At 40.2% G+C, this 21,484-nt stretch overlaps 1 protein-coding gene across 1 annotated transcript in view; it reads left to right on the forward strand.

Moving 5' to 3' along the window:
• MEP1A (meprin A subunit alpha) overlaps positions 1–20,331 on the forward strand; it is a 40,160-nt gene extending 19,829 nt beyond the window's left edge. Inside the window, exons 8-14 of the mRNA XM_007972329.3 lie at positions 4,717–4,938; positions 5,801–5,950; positions 8,840–9,055; positions 12,533–12,997; positions 14,002–14,175; positions 14,673–14,973; positions 19,522–20,331. Coding sequence (XP_007970520.3) covers positions 4,717–4,938; positions 5,801–5,950; positions 8,840–9,055; positions 12,533–12,997; positions 14,002–14,175; positions 14,673–14,973; positions 19,522–19,678 — 1,685 coding nt within the window. The 3' untranslated portion in view covers positions 19,679–20,331. The remainder of the gene's footprint in view (positions 1–4,716; positions 4,939–5,800; positions 5,951–8,839; positions 9,056–12,532; positions 12,998–14,001; positions 14,176–14,672; positions 14,974–19,521) is intronic.
• Positions 20,332–21,484: the final 1,153 nt, after the last annotated feature.

Below are 21,484 nucleotides of genomic sequence, written 5' to 3' on the forward strand. Positions count from 1 at the left end.
TCTCCTGTGCCTCTAGAAGGCTGTTTGAGGTTTAGTTGATTATTCCATGACTATAGGACATACTTGAGAAGTATTTTTTTCAGTTGCTTTACCAAATCAATAAAAAATGTTTAAAAACAAAAAATACATGTTTTTATCTGAAATAACACCCCAATTATGTTAATTCTGACTAGTTGTCTGGGTTCTGATTAATCAAAGGTTAATGTTTTTTTCTTCCTTGTTTCTAAGCACCTTGCTGCTTCTGCCTCCATCTCATACTATGCAAAAGATAAGTTTTGTCTTACATATTATTCAGTTATATTATTCTAAAAATTTCATTGTTCTTTAGGTTTTTTGTTTTGAGACAGAGTTTTGCTCTTGTTGCCCAGGCTGGAGTGCAATGGTGCGATCTCAGCTCACTGCAACCTCTGCCTCCTGAGTTGAAGCGATTCTCCTGCCTCAGCTGGGATTATAGGTGTGTGTCACCACACCTGGCGAATTCTGTATTTTTTAAGTAGAGACGGGGTTTCATCATGTTGGTCAGGCTGGTCTCGAACTCATGACCTCAGGTGATCCTCCTGCCTTGGCCTCCCAAAGTGCTGGGATTACAGGCATGAGCCACTGTATCTGGCCTTTATTTTCCTTAATTGTTTGAGACAATGAAGTAGAGTGCTTTTGAGTACACTAGAACATTTATTGAGCAGTTTCCTGATGTGCTAGGGAAAAAAAAAAAAAGTCAGTGCTATGTTTCTGAAGATAACTAGTTTTTAAGTAGGAATTAGTGTAGAGAATTACTGCAAAAACATTGTTTTCGGCAGTAAGAGATTAATGCAACTTTAATGTATTTAAAATGCCTTAACTGTTTCCAGGCATGGCTTTTATAAAAACATATCATATTAGATCCCAATTTTATATGCGGATTCATATATTGCAGTGCATCTATAATAATTTTACTTTTAGGGGCTTGGAAAAACTGACCAACCTTTAAAATTAAGTATGAATCTTCAAAAGTTTTCTGCCAGGACTGTAATAGTTCATTTCAGAGTAAGATAGTCAATGATTTTCACATGTGATCAGGGCAGAGCACGCTGGCTAATCAAAATCACCTGTGAGGTTTCTCATCCTGTGCCTTCCCAGTCTCTTGTATTCTGGTAACTCTATGAATGTGGGTCGGTGTAGTAAGGAAGAAAACTGTAACTTATAAGTCTAATAGGTCACCAGGTTTGAGCCTACCCACTTACTCCAACCATCTTACCACCACCCACTGGACCAGAGGCCAGATAGCACTCTTCTTTGCCTCCCAGTCCAATCTAGAAAAGTTTTGGAGCATATTCACCCAGAGATGAAATAATAGCTCAGGCTTCGTGTACCTATCTCTCAGTAGTAATTGTGTTATAACTGTGTGTGTGTAGAAGGAAGAAGGAAATGGAGTAATAGGTCAAAGGACTGAATCTCTGATTGCACTACTCAGGGGACTATTAGACTTTGTCTATATTTGCCTGTAAGCCCTAATTTCTTATCTTCCTGTGCATACACTTGGCTTTGATAAAAATTTTGTAAGAAAGCAGAAAACATTCCTATTTTCAAGTCTTATAGAAGACAATACTTAGTGCTTTTAAAATGGTTTTAGGCCAAATGAGGTTCCCTTTATCGGAGTGAGGGACATTTGCCAGGGTCAAGTGCAGACTTGCTCAGCTCTGGTTTGAGCACGGGTTGCTTAACACATATTTGCTTGTCTCCTATCTGTGTTTTCATCAGGTACAATTCCATATATGTAAATTGCCTGCAACCACGGGAGAACTGTTCTCAAAAGAGACATCAAATCTAATAAGATTATCAACCCAGGCAGTATTATATTTATCAGGGTAATTTATGAGTTTTATTGATTTAACTTTGGTTAATGACAAGCTTTCTGTTTAACTTAAGAAGACACAGTACTGGCAACGTAATTCTCTCCCAATGTCTATCTCCATTTCTTGAATCAGAATTGTGTTTTTGAAATTTGTTTCCTTATGCTAGGGAAAAAACTCAACTTTTGAGGTCTAGCAGGGGTTGACAAACTATAGTCCATGGGCCATATCTACTTGCTTTTGTAAATAAAGCTTTATGGAAACACAATCATAACCAATTGTTTAAGTATTGTCTATGGCTGTTTTTGTGCTACAATGGCAGACTTGAGTAGTTACAACAGAGAACATATTTTCTATGTACTCTAGAACAGGTTTGCTGACTGACCCCTGGTTTATGGGATCACATGCCCTGGATTATAGCCCCTTTTCAGCTCTCAGCTGTGAGTCCCTATCCTATTCACTGTTGGGGGCCACTAGCAGCCTAGCACAGCTCTCAGTGGATACTAGGCCCAACAAAAACATGTTGAATACATTTTTAAAAATTATTCAAAATTCTGTTTGTTAAGTATTCTCATAAGAATCCATGAGTAATACAGATTAAAATAATCTAACCTGATGGGATTTTTGTTTTTGTTTTGAGACAGAGCCTTGCTCTGTCATCCAGGCTGGAGTGCGGTGGTGCAATCTCGGCTCACTGCAACCTCCACCTCCCGGGTTCAAGCGATTCTCATGCCTCAGCCTCCTGAATAGCTGGGATTACCAGCGTCCACCACCATGCCCAGCTAATTTTTGTATTTTTTACTAGAGATGGGGTTTCACCATGTGGGCCAGGCTGGTTTCGAACTCCTGGCCTCAAGTGATCCACCAGCCTCAGCTTCCCAAAGTGCTGTGATTACAGCTGTGAGCCACTGTGCCCTGCCTCTAATCAGATGATTTATGGAAAATTAAGTAAAGCACATCCAGTGAGTTCAAAGCGCTTTGCTTCAGGAGCCACTGAGAGTTACCAAAAGATTCTAGACTCTTGATGCTCTTTACAATTCCATTACCTCAAATGACATCCTAGGACCAAGTACTGTGGAGGGATTAACTTTCCACTTCCCTGTTAGAGCCATTGTTTCTTGTAGACCTGTCCCACCTTCAAAAATGCTTTGATCTCTCTCAAGTAATTCCTAATACAATCCCCATGAGTTGGGAGAATGAAACATCAGTATTCAGATTTTACAGTTAAAGCAAGATATTGCTCAAATGTGGTCTTGCTCCTTAGCTTTTCTGAAAGCATTCAGAGACTCCCTCAGGCACCTGCTGGAGCACCATCTGGCCACACCACACTTCTGCAGTCCTGCATGTAACTCTGTATGAGGCAGTTACGTTTTCTTCTCTCTAATTGTTCAGAGTAACTGGATGAGGCCAGGCACGGTGGTTCATGCCTATAATCCCAGCACTTTAAGCGACCGATGCAGGCGGATCACCTGAGGTCAGGAGTTCGAGACCAGCTTGGCCAACATAGTGAAACCTCATCTCTACTAAAAATTCAAAAATTAGCCAGGCGTGGTGCGGTGCGCCTGTAATCCCAGCTACTCAGGAGGCTGAGGCAGGAGAATTGTATGAACCCAGGAGGCGGAGGTTGCAGTGAGCTGAGATCTTGCCATTGCACACCAGCCTGGGGAACAGAGCAAAAACTCCGTCTCAAAATTAACAAGCAAACAAACAAACAAAAAATGACTGGACAAAGAGCTAGAGAAGAATATGAGGATGGGAAGTTATGACTGGAAGAGTTAGCCTCATTTGCAGTCAGTTTTCCTATCACTCCACAAGAAGAAAATCAAAAATCTGCAAAACTTTCCATTAATGCAGCCCAAACAGTAAATTCCCAATGGTTATTAGGCAATTCAAAGACCCTCTGATCTGTTATTTTGTTCAGTTTTTTACATGGCAGCACATCTTATCTCACTTTCACTAATCTCAGAAAAATATCTACCTTTCCTCTTTTGACAGGAAAATAAGTTTTCTTCTTCCTATTTTATTTTTGTTCTCCATGAGGCTATTGCTGACACAGAAGGATGTGAGCCTTGATTGACAGGATCCCCTGTCTTGCTTTCAGCTGCTTACCTTTCCTTCTGCCCCTCAGATTTCCTTCTCCTAACCCATGAAGAGTAGGCCAGGTACAGCTCTCGGCACACTCAGTGGATGAGATACTTGGCTGTTAGAACGATGTGTCTTGAACATAATCAATTGTGAACATTTTCCTGAATTCAAAAATTGTTTTTCCTGTCCTTTGGAATGACTTCCTCAGCTTTGCTATTTTACCTTCTCTTTCTGAAAGTCTTACACACACATACACACACACACAGATACACACACAATTATATATATTTATAATGTGTCTTTGGTGTAAACGTGTACATATACTTAGTAATTTCTAATATTTATCTGTATTCTATACGTATTTTAGTTATTGCAATATTGTACACATTATTGTATATTAATATATTAACTAATAATAATCAATGATACATAGTAATTTTACATTATATTGCTTATAAAATATAATTTATATTTAGATTTAAATATATACTTGAATATAATAAATCTATTTTATTAGATTTATTTATATATTATTATATATCTATATATTATTTATAGAGTAGATACAATCAATATAATATTTATTAATATTAATATTTATTAATATGTATTAATATATAATATATAATATTTATATATTATATATTATTTATAATATATTTATTTAAATATAATAATCTATTTATATATATATATTTAATAACTATTTCCCTTTTTTGGAGGGTCTCTGGGTCTGTAGTCAAAGAGCAGCATGGGGAAAATACCATGACAGAGCAGGACCTGTGGATTCTCTCCCTAACAGGTTACCAGCACAACTTTGACACCTATGATGATAACCTCATCACAGACCTCAATACACCCTATGACTATGAGTCTTTGATGCACTACCAGCCTTTCTCATTTAACAAGAATGCAAGTGTTCCCACCATCACAGCCAAGATCCCTGAGTTTAACTCCATTATCGGACAGCGCCTGGATTTCAGTGCCATTGATTTAGAGAGGCTGAACCGAATGTACAATTGCAGTGAGTACCTCCGTTTCTGAGAACTTGGTAAATTAGCCTCAGCAGAGATTCCCTCAGCCTTAGAGATTTCCTTTACATTTTCCTTTACTCTTCTTTAATGTTCTAGCTAAAAGAATAAGAACAAACTGCATAACTTTTGTTGGTCTACTTCTAGACCCATTTGTTTAAGTATTGTCTATGGCTGTTTTTGTGCTACAAGGCAGAGTTGAGTAGTTAAAAACAAAAAACAAACAAACAAAACTATAACACCAACCTTACAGGGTGGTTACAAAAACCAGTTATGTAGTCGTGTTTTGTAAAGTCAAAGTACTGGACAAATGTAAGGAGCTGTTATTGTCTAGCTTCTTTTGCTTCTTTTGGAGGATGCATTATTATGTAAAGCTCAAGATACGTGATAGACTTGAAAGCATTTTGTATCCTGTGAAATTCTTTATGTACATTAGCTATTCCTAGAGTAATCTAATCCTCTGGGGCAGGGTATTTTCTAAAGATGATCCCACTAGCCTTCAGAGACAAAATATTTGATTCTGTTCAGTAAGTATGTACAGAAGACCTACTAAGTACAAAGTCAAGTATTATAGGTACCTTGTTCTTGATCTAAAGGCGTTTATGGTTGGTATTTACATAGCAGAGAATGATTATAGATTTTTTTAAAATCTTGACTCTGTGAGGTAGGTAGGGCTGTGTCTATATTAGCAAGTACTAAGATCCGATGATAGTAAGATTTGCGTTTGAGAAACAGTCAAGAAAACAAGCTTGTGCTCCTGTTGTATCTGAACAATGAGGCTTTAGTGGCTTAAGACATTAGCTATTTGGAATGACTCTTTCATTTTTAACCAGATGATAAAAATATCATTTGCAGCCACAACTCACACTCTTTTGGACCACTGTACCTTTGAGAAGGCAAACATCTGTGGGATGATTCAGGGCACCACAGATGACACTGACTGGGTCCATCAGAACAGTGCTCAGGCTGGAGAAGTGGATCACACCTTGCTGGGACAATGCACAGGTCAGTGAAAGTGGAAAACAAACACATTGATGTGGTTCAACAGGTTCGATTACGTTGTGCTAATCACCAAGTTTTGCCTCAGTCAGAATGTTAGTTATCAAACTTGAAAATCTGAACAAGGACAAAAAAATTTCTCATATCTTAATTATTAACTCAATAGAAAGCATCCAGTCTCTGGGCACACAAAAGAAAGATGCATTTAAGCAAAACTGATATTGGTATATGATGGATAAGATAAAACCTCATAAATAAAGGCAACGTCTGTAGAGCCACACCCTCCTAAAGAAATATACTGTGAGTCACATATGTAATGTAGAATTTTCTAATGTCCACATGAATCTGGCTCTGTGGCACAATGGATAACACATCGGACTTTTAATACCTATGTGAAAAAGTAAAAGAAAACAGGTGAAATTAATTTTAATAATGTATTTTGTAACTCAGTTTATCCAAATAGTAGCATTTCAACATGTAATCAATATAAAAGTTGTTATGCGATGCTTCACTTTTTTCAGGCTAAGTATTTTAAATTTGACACATATTTTACTCCTGCAGTGCATCTCAGTTTGCACTGGCCACAATTCAAGCACTCAATAGCCACATAGGTTTGGTAGCCACTGTATTGGATAGCACAGCTTCAGATACTTCCTACATATGGTTTGTGTAGTGAAAAAGACAGACAGTTATGGACTAAGTGACTTCACCACTTACTAATTGAAATATGGCTTCACCATTTACTAATTGTGACCACAGGAAGTTGTTGTCATGTGTGTGCTTTTTCTAAAAGTCTTGGCTTTTGCAAGCCTCTGTAAACATCAAGATATTGATGTCTACCTCACAGTGACAATGGAAGAAGATAATGCATACAAAGCCCCTACCTGCAGACCAGCAGCTTCACTTCCCATTTTTCCATCTTCCCTTTCTCTCCAGAGGTTCCATTTATTTTGTTTTTCCGTTTTAGCCTTCTAGTGTTCTGTGCCTGCCATTGAATTCATCTTAACCATATTTGGAAGCAGATGAGGTTACAGATTGTTATAGCTTTTTAAAGACTAGACTATTGCGAAGTCACTTAGTCTATAACTGGCTGAGAGTTGGCGAGATTCCCTTCCCAGAAGGGACACAGCCTGTCACCCAGATTCCAGGCCACCACAGGGAATGTCAGAGGTGATAAGCCACTGACACTTCCTCCACCTTTGGAAGAGGGTAAAAGTTTCTGTCACAGATGAGATTATCAAACATATCATTCCAAGTGTCCAAAGGTTGATCCAAGCCTGAAGTGCTCTCTAAATTTCCATTTTAGCCTCTAATCCAACCTATTCTGTGGGCTTGCTGCTAGGCTAATGTACAATTGCCAGCTAAACACAAAGGTAATCTTTACTGTGAGAGGAATCTGCTGAAAGAATGTTCTAGTAAGAGAAAAGGACCACAGTCCAGAGGAAAGATCTGGAAAAGCTGTATCGGTTAACTTGAGCAGCTATTATGCTTCTTTCAGAGGAGGTATTTAATGAAGCATGTCCCTCTGCTAGAGAACTCTTGCGTAGTTACAGGTGGATGCATAGACATGAAGAGCTCAAAGGACCCCTTGGGAGGATCTCTCCCATTCAAAACCCACAGAAATAAATAAACACCTAGGTATTGGCAGAGCTGGGGATAATTCAGGCCTCCTGAGTTCTGGACTTGAATTATTTGACTCTCAATGAATGCTTCATAAAAGAATTCCTCAGTAAGAATTACCTAGAAACCTTTTTAGCCTTGTACACTCTGTTTTTTTTTTTTTTTTCTAACCCAGGCATTCAATATATAATTATAATTCAGAGGTCTCAGGCAAGTTCAAATATTGAGAAGAAGCTACAAGGGAATATAATTTGCCCTGCTTTAATATTAAAGTCATTGTGATATTTTAAGCGTGGTAGGAGGCTTATTTAAACCGTGATTACTTGCTGCTGATATGAAAGGCAAGTGCCTCAGTGTGAGGCAGGATGAAGCTGGGAGCATCACGGAGCAACACTGGAGTACCCAGCACTACAGTGCACACTTACTTTATTTTTATCTTGGGAAATGTTTTGATTGAAGCATTTTGATATGGAGTTGAGTGTTGGAACACAGGATAAAGAACTTCATATGCAAGAATTTTTCATTGTGCTTGACTTTGACAAGTGTGTGGTTTACCAAATGGTACATTTGTTTAGCTGCTTGATTGTTTTTAGGGGAATGAGTTTTGAGGTATCTTAGCCAGGTAAACCCCATCTCTGGCACTATTGTAGACACTTTTCACCCTCTTCAGTGTCCTTCCAATGCCTTCCTTTACATTCAGGAGAAATTTCCATTTAGTCTCTAATGTGTCCTGAATAGCCCTTCTTATAAATAGTAAAGATTATTTTTTGCCACTGATTATTTTTGCCACCTAGTTATTAGGCTAGCAACAGGGGAAATTGAACCCTTATCATTGTCAATGTTTAAAACCAAATCCTAAACCTTTGAATTCCAGTGTCTTATACAATGACGAGACCAACCCAACTCTTTTCCTTGGAATGAATCTCTAATTTAAACGACGAAGTCAATGAGAATAATAGAATTCATCTCACAGACACCAAATTCCATCAAACATTGCTTGAAGTCTGTGTTTCTTTAAGTCAGAGGTATACATTTCACAATCTTGGAACAAAGGCAATCAAACGCAACAGTGGAGAGCAAGCTTTAGCCAGTGACTAAGTCCATTGAGACGGAGAATATTTGTTGACAAATGTCCTTCTTTTTATTTTCCTGTGAAGATTTGTAGCCTTTGTTGCCTGGACAATGGCCATGGTTCACTATTTCACTTTGTTTGGGTGGACAGAACCCTGGGATGTGGGAAGCCAGACGTGTGATGTCTGGGTGCTCTTTCCATAGGTGCCGGCTATTTCATGCAGTTCAGCACCAGCTCAGGGTCCGCAGAAGAGGCAGCCCTACTGGAGTCTCGGATTCTTTACCCGAAGAGGAAGCAGCAGTGCCTGCAATTTTTCTATAAAATGACCGGAAGTCCTTCAGACAGACTCATTGTCTGGGTCAGGAGGGATGACAGCACAGGCAATGTTCGCAAGCTGGTAAAGGTGCAGACTTTTCAAGGTACTTAGAGGCATCCACACAAGGAATGGATTGGGTTAAAATCTGGGATCCTGCTTATTCTCCTCCTTCTCTCTTTCTTCCCACTCCTCCTTCTTCTCTCTTGCCTCTTCCTTTTCCTCCACCCACTTCCTCCTCTTCTCAGAGCTTGACATAATGTATGGCATGTTTTAATTACTCTGTGAATGTTTTAACCACTGAGAAATTAGAAGCAGCATCTTGGGCTTAGGTAGGGATGAAATATATTTTTGTAAGAAGCCAGTCAGAATATACAAATCCAGTTTTCACTAGAAATTTAGAGAAAGCAAAGGCCAAGACTGAGAAAATGGATGGTTCAGGAATGGAGATAAGAAAGTAAAAGACCTGTGGGAATTAATGTTGCTGGAGAGAGAGTAGTTAAATAGTTGACCAGCTCATGCCTGGAATCCCAGCACTTCAGGAGGCCGAGGTGGGTGGATCACAAGGTCAGGAGATTGAGATCATCCTGGCCAATATGATGAAACCCCGTCTCTACTAAAAATACAAAAATTAGCTAGGCACGGTGATGCGCGTGCGTGTAGTCCCAACTACTTGGGAGGTTGAGGCAGGAGAATTGCTGGAACCCGGGAGGCAGAGGTTGCAGTGAGCCAAGATTGCACCACTGCACTCTAGCCTGGCAACAGAATAAGACTCCATCTAAAAAAAAAAAAGAAAAAGAAAAAGAAAAAAAGTTGACCATCGTGTTTTGCATCTGTTTCAGAAAAACAAATTATACCATTATTTAATATGCTGATGTAACTTGAAGCCTACTTGTGAAGTTGGTGGCAAATAAGTCATTTGTATACGTTAACTTCCTATAATCACTTACATGTCCCTAAGTGTCACTTTGTATATTTACATAAGAAGGTCAACATGTAAATGATTACAGATAGAGAAACTTTTTGTTGAAAAGTAAGAAAGCTTGTCTCCCTTTTCCTAGTTATGAATGAACCACCACCACAAGAAAAGACAGCAAATACTTTGTTTATAACCCTGGATCTTGATTTATGGCCAGATTATCCTAGCATCCAACTGCCTACCTTAGCATTTAATTTATCCATTGAAATGAGTCCAGAGAAAGGAATTATTTTTTATATATCTGCTGCTCTTGAAGGAGAAACCTTCCTTAGAGGTCACTTGTAAGAATAGGTGCCCAAATTGCCTATATCCAAGCCACCGTGTGGGCTGTCTGGGAACTCTACAAATCGCAGTTTTGAGGGGCTCACTTTTCTGGTTGAAATTTATCATAGTTTACATGATGAAAGGATGACAGCTAGATACCCTTTAGGAGTTGAGGATGTATTATGTTACCAAGGATTGTAAATATTTAATGAGAAAATGAGTTGGAGTTTCAATAGTATTGATGGGAGCTGTTATCACTCACTTTCATCTAAAGCTAAAAGTGTTACTTCTAAGCATAAAACCAACCAAGCAAACATCCCATGTTTAATTATTTTCTTACACTGCTGTGCTTTGTGTTTCATTGAATTCAGAGTATGTCTGTGTAAGTTCCCTGGGAACACTGTATGAATGGGTTTTTTAAGTAGTCTGCTCTGATACTGATTTGTCAATGACATTTTTCAAAAAGGTTAATTGAATATCACTTAGTGTTGTTTATGTGATATTCAACTTAAGACAGTTGCAACCAATTTGAATAGCTTTTAAGTTTTGAAAAATGTATATTTTGACCAAAACACTTACACACAAAATATGTCCATATGCATATCTGTATATAATATATGTTGCATACGTAATGCTTATATACAAACTTACATGAAAAATGTTTGCATACAACTGTGTGTATGTACACACACATGCACACACACACACATTTTTACTGAGGCCAGGACTTCCTTAATAGATGACAATTCTGAACTAACAGGGATTAAATTTGTCTCAAACAATCTTAGTAGCATTGTTGCCTGATTGATTTAGGGCAGCCCTGTGGAAGCATATAAACGAAAACCTTCTTAATAATTTCACAGATGAATCTCTGCCTATGTGGTATAGTCTCCTGGGTCTCCTTCCCAGTACCAAATTCCCCCATCTCAACCTCATTTTGACATCCTATATTAAGAAAAAACAAAGCAGGTACTCATCAGCAAGAACGGAATCCTTTTCTCTTGACAGAATTCCCGTGATCTATAACCTGCTGGATAAATAGTTCAAATCCTGTATCTCTGTTCCTATTCCTAGACTTTCTGGCACCTATTACCCTTCAAGTCCATGTGTGTTCCAGTAGGCTGCAGTGCTCTGCCCAGGAGATGGCAGCTACCTAGATTTGTGTGTTACAGAGGTGGCCGTGTGCTTTCTCTAGCTCTCTCCTATGTTCCCATGTAACCTAACCACACAGACCATAATCAGCTCCACCCTAGGAAACAGAACATTGTTAGACCTGTCCCTTGAAGCTGTCCTTAAAGAGAATGGCCTGAAAACAAAGGGAGATTAAAGGTCTTTTCCATTTCAGGGAAAATATAGTTCTGTAAGTAGATTTCTGGTTAAAAGACACAGAAGAAGGAAAAACGACACTCATCTGTAGGAACTCAGTTTGGCCAACATGACTTCCACTTGGAAGCATTTTTCCTCTCCTCTTCAAGCCCAATTCTAGGGAATATCCTGTGCAAAAATACCAATGTAGGTGCATCTCTTTGGGGAATTGAGTTGCTCTGCTTTTACAGTTTCCTCTCTCCAGTATCCCCAAGCTCCTGTCTGGCTTTGTATGCTGTTCAAAGGAGGATCCCATGTTCTACAACAGCCTTCTCACCATCTTTCCTCAGCTCTTAATTCAAAAGTCCCACTTCTAGTTCTTGCTCAGAGAAAAAGCAAGTAGATCTAATCTTTATTAGAATGTGAATTTCTAGACAAGAGTACTCTCTTTGGATTACTTCACTCTCCTACATGGTGGACTTTCAGATAATATAAGGAAGAGAAAAAAGTCTAGATGTTGGAGAGGGAGTCAGTTTCAGGTAGGGAAGACCCAGTTAGTCCTACAAGTTATTATCTGCTCTTCAGCATTCCTTATAGCTCTCTGGCAACAAGTGACAGGTCGGACCATATGGAGTTACTATTTTTTGACTTTTGGCTTACAAAATGGCTATTTTATATGATTCAGCCTAACACTTGGGCTTTCATTGCTAACATTAGGGGTTACACTTGAAACCAGCCCACTCAGGAGGAAATCCAGAACCTGGATTCTTATACTGATAGTGGAAAACAAATTCATGGTTAGGATTTGAATGTGAATTTTAAAATAAATCATAGTATTTTTAAAAACCATTTTTCCTTATTAGTTATGTAACTTTGGAAAAGTTACTTAACCAGTTTATAATAGTGCCTATGTTATAGGGCTGTTGTGAGGGGATGAGATCATTTATGGAAAGCACATGGCACTGTGCCAAACTCACAATAAGTACTCATTAAATGTTGGCCACAATTCTCACCAGCCTTGTTCTCTGTCCTCAGGAGATGATGACCATAATTGGAAAATTGCCCATGTGGTGCTCAAAGAGGAACAGAAGTTTCGCTACCTTTTCCAGGGCACAAAAGGCGACCCTCAGAACTCAACTGGCGGAATTTACCTGGATGACATCACTCTAACAGAAACCCCCTGCCCCACAGGGGTCTGGACAGTCCAGAATTTCTCCCAAGTCTTGGAGAACACCAGCAAAGGGGACAAGCTTCAGAGCCCTCGATTCTACAATTCAGAGGGCTATGGTTTTGGGTTAACTTTATACCCCCATGGCAGAGAAAACTCTGGCTACCTGAGACTTGCTTTCCACGTGTGCAGTGGGGAGAACGATGCTATCCTGGAGTGGCCAGTAGAAAACAGACAGGTGATAATTACCATCCTCGACCAGGAGCCCGATGTCAGGAACAGGATGTCCTCAAGCATGGTGTTCACTACCTCCAAGTTGCATACATCTCCAGGTGGGTGGTGTCAGCATAAATAAGAACTACTCCTCGACCCAGAAAGGCCCACAGATGTGATTCTGTTGTGCAAGAAACAGTAACGTTCCCCTCACATTGTCTCCTTAGGAATACCAATAACGTAGCTGTATTGGAATTCCAAGTTAAGATTTTCAGTGCCATGATATCCTCCTTCCCTTTCCTAAATTCTCTCATCAAACATCTATTGAGGGCTTACCATGTGCCAAACTCTGTGCTAGGTACTTAGAATACAAGAGAATCAGGTGGTCCCTGCCTCATCGAGCTCATTGTGATTGAGGAAACAGATACTGCTGATCATTTCTCAAATACTCAGAACTTGCTAGGCTCTGTGCAGAGCTAATGTACTTACTCCTAAAATAGTACTCAATGTTACTATGTTCATGAAATAAACTTACATCAGTAAAGAAATCAGCAAACTTTTTTTTTTTTTTTGAGATGGAGTCTTGCTCTGTCACCCAGACTGGAGTGTAATGGCGCAATCTCGGCTCACTGCAACCTCCACCTACCACGTCCAAGCAATTCTCCTGTCTCAAACTCCCGAGTAGAGACGGGGTTTCACCGTGTTGCCGAGGCTGGTCTTGAACTCCTGAGCTCAGGCAATGCACCCGCCTCGGCCTGCCAAAGTGCTGGGATTACAGGTGTGAGCCACTGTGCCCAGCACTATTTTTTTTTTTCCAAAAGAGAAGACCTAAGCCTTAGAAGAAAGAAGTCATAGCTGTCCCTCTCTTTTCATTAAGAAAGTCACTCAGTAGCAGACAACAGATCACTCAGAGCTGTGATTCTTTGCTTCTCCCATCTTTCAATTCTGAATTGCAGTTCTTCTGGAAAGAGTAAATAGCCTAATTTTTTTTCCAACACGGTTTTTTGTTTGTTTGTTTTTTGTTTATTTTCTGATTTACAAAGCCCTGTATCCTTATCAAAGACAAACTGGAAAGTGAAGTCTAAAGAGGTAATGTGATTTTATGTTACCTACAACTTTGCAGTGATAAATGACACTGTCATCTGGGACAGGCCGTCCAGGGTAGGAACCTATCATACAGACTGTGATTGTTTTAGAAGCATCGACTTTGGCTGGAGTAGTTTCATCTCCCACCAAATGCTGAAAAGGAGGAGTTTCCTGAAAAATGATGACCTCATCATGTTTGTGGACTTTCAAGGTACTTTTGTTGATATTCCTGAGTAAATAATCCTATGCTCTTGGCACTCTACTAATTTTATCCTGATTTTAAAGCACACATGGAGGGTGGGGATGAGGTTAAGAAAAATGTGTTGTAGGAGAACCACATTTTATTCAATTGGTCAAGGACTCACGTCTTTATTTGAACTGTCCTTGAAAGAAACTGAAATTTTAGTGTCATCTTTTTGATAATTTTATCAGAGGTAACAGTTCACTGATTTCAATTTAGTTTCCATCAGTCTATCCATGCTAACTTTATGCTTCATTTTGCAAATTTAATAAATAAAAATGTGACTGGATTACTTTAAAATAAAAATAGCTAATACTGTGGGAATCAGCTGGATTCAAAGCCACTTTTTCATGTCACTAAGGGTGATGGGAGATAGAAGCAGGCTGGGGAACTTTCACCAGAAGTGGGAGTTAATTGTAGTCAGTTACTAATCCTGGATCTTCCTCATGACCCTCTATTTCCTGAAGATATCACCCACCTCAGCCAGACTGAAGTTCCCACTAAAGGCAAAAGACTGAGCCCCCAAAGCCTCATTCTCCAAGGCCAGGAGCTGCAGGTCTCTGAAGAAGGTTCGGGAAAGACCATGTTAGAGGAAGTGCTACCTGTCAGCCTGAGCCAGGGGCAGCCCAGCCGACAGAAGCGGTCAGTGGAGAACACAGGTCCCCTGGAGGACCATAACTGGCCACAGTACTTCAGAGACCCATGTGACCCAAACCCTTGCCAAAACGATGGCGTCTGTGTGAACGTGAAGGGGATGGCGAGCTGCAGGTAGGCTTGTGACTGGGGAGACAGGCAGGCCAGCAGACCTGGGCCGCGTGCATGCTTCTCCTGGTAAAGGGTGCTGTTTGCAGAGTAGGGCGAAGACTACCTCAGATGATCAACTGGATGCGGTTTTCCTTGACTCTACAAAGGTGTGCCCTGGATTCATGGGCTTACGCTGCCAGGACAGAGGTGTTCCAGGTCTCCTTGTCTCTTGACTTTCACCCCTTTTTCTCCTCTGGAGTATTGTCAACAGCATCTTGGATGTTGTTGGAATTCTAACTCTAACAACATCCAAGATGGCTTCTAGCCTAGGGACTTTCTACTCCATGACAGTGGGTCTCAAGACGAAGCTTAAATCTTTGCTGACTACAGATGTTATTATTAGTTCCTAATGATTATTAGTTCTATAGTCTGTCATTTACACAGTGCTATTATTACAGTTATATTTTCAATAATAGTAGTAAGCACACCTGATATTTCTGACCCCTTGTTATGCATCGTGTAGTCTCCTGAGCATCTTGCACACATGATCTAAATTCATTCTCACTGCCACCTCTGACATAAGGGCTCTTCTTATCCCCATTTAGTGTATCAAGAAGTTGAAGCTTAGAAAGGTTAAGTAATTTATCTAAAACGTACCCAGATGGAAAATGCTGAAGCTGGGACTTGCATCTAGGTCTGTCTGGCAGCACAGTTTGCTATATTTAATAGGTATTTTTATAATGTTTGCTTGCATGAAACCCTAAAAGCTGTTTCACAAAAGGAGGTATGTGATGACAGAAGTAGCAGTTCCATTTGAACAGTAGCAGATGTAGGAACTATTCTGCCTGCTTCAAAAATTTACATTTCTTCTGAGTTCTTTTTAGTTTCCATATTTTTTTCTTTTTGTAGCTTTTATTTTGAAATACTCTTAGACTTACAAATACAATGCAAAAATACTACAGAGGCTTTCTCTATACCATTCACCCAGCTTTCCCTAATGCTAGCATATGACACAAACAGTAGTACAATTAGCATAGCCAACAAGTGAACATTGGTACAATGCTAGTAAATAAATTACAGGCCTTATTCAGCTCTTCCCACCTTTCCCACTAATGTTCTTTCTCTGTTTCAGGATCCAATTATGGATCTCACGTTATATTTAGCTTTTATGTCTCCTGTCTCCTAATCCCCTCCAATCTGGGACAATTCCTCAGTTCTTTCTTGTCTTTCATTACCTTGACACTTTTGAAGATCTCTGGTCAGGGATTTTTTTTTTGGTTCATCTTGTTCTCTCATGATTAGATTGAGGTTTCACATTTGTGGCAAGATTAGTAAAGATGTGCTATGCCTTCTCACTGCATCACGTGAGCAGGTACATGATGCCGGTACATGTCAGTACTGGTGATGTCAACCTTCATCATCCGGCCAACGGCGTGTTGGCCTCTCCACTGAAGAGTTACTGTTTCTCCCTCTGTAATTCATGTTGCAGGAAGTCAGGGACCCCAAACGGAGGGACTGGCTGAAGCTGCGGCAGAGGAACATAAATTGTGAAGATTTTATGGACATTTATTAGTTCCCCAAATTAATACTTTTATAATTTCTTACGCCTGTCTTTACTGTAATCTCTGAACATAAATTGTGAAGATTTCATGGACACTTATCCCTTCCCCAGTCAATACCCTTGTGTTTTCCTATGCCTGTCTTCACTTTAATCTCTTAATCTCTTACGCTGCCAGGACAATGCCACCTTCTTCTTAAGCTGAGGAGGATGAATGTTGCCTCAGGTCCCTGTGATTGTGTTGACTGCACAAATTGTTGGTAGAGCATGTGTGTTTGAACAATATGAAATCTGGGCATCTTTAAAAAAGAGCAGGATAACAGCGATGTTCAGGGAACAAGAGAGGTAACTTTGAACTGGCCGCAGGTGAGCCAGATGGAATAAAGCTATATTTCTCCTCTTTTATAAGCAAATAGGAGAAATATCCCTGAATTCTTTTTCTCAGCAAGGAACGTCCCTGAGAAAGAGAATGCGCCCTGAGGGTAGGCCTATAAACGGCCCCTTTAGAAGCCTCCTGTCTTTTATGGTCGAAGCCAAAGGGATGAAATAAGCCCGGTCTCCTGTAGTGCTCCCAGGCTTATTAGGAGAAGGAAAATTCCCGTCTCATAAATTTTGGTCAGACAGGTTGGTGCTCTCAAACCCTGTTTCTTGATAAGATGTTATCAATGACAATGCTTGCCTGAAATTTCCTTAGCAATGTTAATTTCGCCTCATCCTGTGGTCCTGTGATCTCGCCCTGTCTCCATTTGCTTTGTGGTATTATATTACCTTGTGAAGTATGTGATCTCTGTGACCCACACCCTATTCGTGCACTCCCTCCCCTGTTGAAAATCGCTACTAAAAACTTGCTGGTTTTACGGCTCGGGGAACATCATGGATCCTGCCGACATGTGATGTCTCCCCTGGACACCCAGCTTTAAATTTCTCTCTCTTGTGCTCTTTCCCTTTATTTCTCGACCCAGCCAAGACACTTAGGGAAAAGAAAAGAACCCACGTTAAACATCAGGAGCGGGTTCTCCTGATAAATTAATACATATCTTGGGAGAGATATTCCAAGACCGTAGAGACATCCTGCTTTTCCTCAAATCCTCACACACTAATTTCAGCATCTATTGACACATCCTGCCACAATACTCACCACTGGGATCTTCTAATGTTGATTTCCTATATCCTTCACATTCGTTAGTTAGAATTCTTCTGTAAAGAAGAATGGCCTCTTCACCCCGCTAATTTGTTTATGCGATCGTTTATTTATATCATGAAGGAATCATAAACATTTATTTTATTCAGTGGGCTCTGTTGCAATAATTTCGTGATTTATTTTGTTGCTTCTATTGTCCCAGTTTTGGCTCTTGGGAGCTATTCCAGGTTGGCTCCTGTGCTCTTTCAACATCAGATTTTATGAACACAGTGTTACTTTCTGGCATCATAGCATGCTCTAGGCTCATCTTTTATTTTCCCCGCCCCACCCCTATAATCAATCACTCTTCCAAGAAGCCCTCTGGTTCCTTTTATTGGGGAAGGCCCATCTGTTTCTGGGCTCCAAAGCCATGGGTCTGCATGTCTTTGCCTGACAAGCCCTTAGATGCCAGATTCCATTATGTGCCCCCAACAGGCTTCATCCTTCCCGGGCTAAGGGAGGCCAGGGTTGCCACTTGTATGTCAGCCTCTACTCAGCCAAACTATTCCTCTCCTAGAAACCTGTAGCTGAGAGTTGGGAGAATAAGTTTTTCTAAGATAACACTAGGGGATATCACTAAGTTGTGTTTGGAGGGGACTGGGTCAGAAATAAAATGTAACAAACTTGCTATTACTCACTGATTTCTAAGAATTCAATTCTCAGGATAGAGATGAGGCTTTGGAAGGTAAAATCATTCAGGATTAGTAAAAGAAAATGTTGACTTTTTTTTTTTTTTTTTTTTTTTTTTTGAGACAGAGTTTTGCTCTTGTCACTCAGGCTGGAGTGCAATGGCGTGATTTCAGCTCACTGCAATTTCCACCTCCCGGGTTCAAGCAATTCTCCTGCCTCAGCCTCCCGAGTAGCTGGGATTACAGATGCCCACCGCCATGTCTGACTAATTTTTTTGGTATTTTTAGTAGAGACGGGACCATGTTTGCCAGGCTGGTTTCGCCATGTTGGCCAGGCTGGTCTCAAACTCCTGACCTCAGGTGATCCACCCGGCCTCCCAAAGTGCTGGGGTTACAGGCGTGTGCTGTCATGCCCAGGCAGAAAACGCTGACTTCTGATTGTTTCACTCTGCCCTGCAGAATTCTGCTGAGCAGACTTTGTAGTAGGAATGTTTGAAACAAAGGCTGGAATTGTTACAAAGGTATGGATGAGACATTACCAGTTATATGCCTTGGTTATGAGATTAGTTGATCTTTATACCAGACAACATTAAGAAACAAAACTAAGGGCTGGCCATTGTGTGCTTACTGTGTGTCAAATACCTTGATAAGTACAGTGTCCTCATTATCTCATGTGACCCTCAGGGCAACCTCATAAGATAGTGACAGTACACTAACCTTACAATAACATTTTTTTTGATATTATTTAGAAGTTTCCAAGCTACCACTGATGCTCTAAGTCAGACTGTATCTGGGGAATTTTCTTTGTAGCTTATATTCTTAGCCAGTGTCAGGCAATGTATTCCTTTAGTGTCTCAGACCTTCCTCCTGAATCCTTGATGGCTGAGAATCCTGGATCTGGAGGTATATCTCTTGGGATTAAATTTCAAGTGTGAAATGCTTACTAACAATGTGACCTTGAGCAAATTATTTAACCTTCCTGTAAGATGATGATGATGAGAATGGCCAAGTAATAGCCTCCACCTCAAAGGGTTGTTGCAGGGTTAAATTAGTTGGTTCATATACAGCACTTGAAATGGGACCAGGCACTACGTGGACCTGCTCAGTGAGTATTTGCCATTTTTATTGCTGTGGAGATGAGTTTTGCTAGGAGACACCTGAGGTCTGGGTAGTTCCCACACTCCCTTCATGTCCTTTTCCCTCAGGTGCATCTCTGGACCCGCTTTCTTCTACACAGGGGAGCGCTGTCAGGCCATGCAGGTGCACGGCAGCGTCCTGGGCATGGTGATCGGAGGCACGGCTGGCGTGATCTTCTTGACCTTCTCCATCATTGCCATCCTTTCCCAAAGGCCAAGGAAGTGACCTGCCTGCTGGCATTGACCAGACCACAGCAGCACCTCCTCCATGCAGGCCTTATCTTCCCATGGTCAGTGCAGTTTGGGGCAGCTTTTTTATCAGCCTTGCTTTGGATAGGACCTCCAAGGACTAAGGCCTTCAGCCCCATAGGTGACCCTTGTCATGTTTCTGCCCCACATAATCCTGTTACCTTGCTATGTGCTCCTAATGTATCTAGGGTGTCCTATGACAACACTCATCACACTTCATAGTAAATCACTTGTTTGACTGACTGTCTTTCCTATAGACTGTAAGCTCCATGAGGGCAGGCACATATTGTTCTCATTGACCATGCTGGTCCCAGTGCCTAGATGCATGGCCGGCACATTGTGTGCACTCAACAATGGTTGAATGAATAAAACAAGAAATGAATGAATAACTAAGATGTAGAAACTCTCATTTATATTGCAGATCAAATATATATGATGAAATTCATATGCTGAATATGTTAGAATCAAATGCTCATTTTTCATTAGATGCAGTGGTGTCATTACTCTTTTAAGATCTTGTTAAAGATTTCAAATAAAGGTTCTTCTGGGCAGCCAGGCTTCACAGCATTTGCTTTCCTCTGAAATTCTAAGAGAAGGCCTTTAATAAATTTAATAAATATTGAGTTAGCACCTTCTTTGTATCTGGTATTGCATGTAAGTGTGGGTGTGCATGTGTGTGTTGAAGGGTGGGGTGTTCAAAAGTTCTTTCCCAGATCGTTTAAGTTTAATAGTATATTTTATAGCTATTTATGTACAACATTATCATATTAACAAACTGAAGGTATCAGGGAACTTTAAAGAAGTATTTTTAGATATACTTTCTTTCCATAGTTCCTAAGGAGATAAAATCTGGCTGGGGCAAGGAAGTTCCAAGATAGATAGATAGGAAAAAAAAAGCTAAAATTTCTACACCCAATCAGCAAAGAGTCAACTCTGGAAGTTCAATAAAATAAAAGCTTTTAAGGGTTCTGAGTGGTCCTTTAAGTTATCAGGCTTCGTAAGTAGAGATTTTATGACAATTTTATAGAGTTAAAATGCACTGGAAACAAAATGAGAGATTAACAAGAGTTTCTTTAATGCAAAGGTGTAAGAACAGTTTGTAGCAAGTGAAAACAGCACCCCTGAGGGCAATAACTCTCAAACTTGAGGTACATCCATATTCCAGGGAGGGCTGAGTAAAACAGATTACAGGGCCCCATCCCCAGAGTTTCTGGGTCAGTAGATCTAGGGTGGGATCTAAGAATGTACATTCTTAAATGTGCCAGGATCTAACAAGATATAAGAATGTGCCAGAATCTAATAAGTTCCTGGGCCATGCTGCTACTGCTACTGACTCCCCCACAACCCCCACCTCACAGACGCCTTGAGAATCACTGCTCTAATGGATAAAAAACAGGTCTAGAAGCCAAGCGTCCTGGCTACAGGCTTGGATTGCCCATCCACCTAGCTGGGTAATTTTAGTAAGAAATCATTTAAGCTCTTGATCTTAGTTTACTAACTTGTCAAATGGAGATAATAGCTGACTATCTCCTTCCACATGACTTTACCACCTACAGCGTAGCAGAGTAATACAATGGGATAATGAATATGAACCTATCTTAGAGTTTAATATGCATGAAAATATTACTATTCAATGTTCAGACTAGATACGAAGCTATCCTGTCACCAGCCCAATTGTATTATCTCCAAAGACCAGATTGGAAATGGATTCCAGCTTTGTTTCCCCCTGTGCTTCACATTCCTGCCAACCCTCCACTAACCTCACAGTTAGGCCTAAGGAAAT

Source organism: Chlorocebus sabaeus, chromosome 17, assembly GCF_047675955.1.
Source record: "Chlorocebus sabaeus isolate Y175 chromosome 17, mChlSab1.0.hap1, whole genome shotgun sequence".
In the NCBI taxonomy this organism is placed as follows: domain Eukaryota; kingdom Metazoa; phylum Chordata; class Mammalia; order Primates; family Cercopithecidae; genus Chlorocebus; species Chlorocebus sabaeus.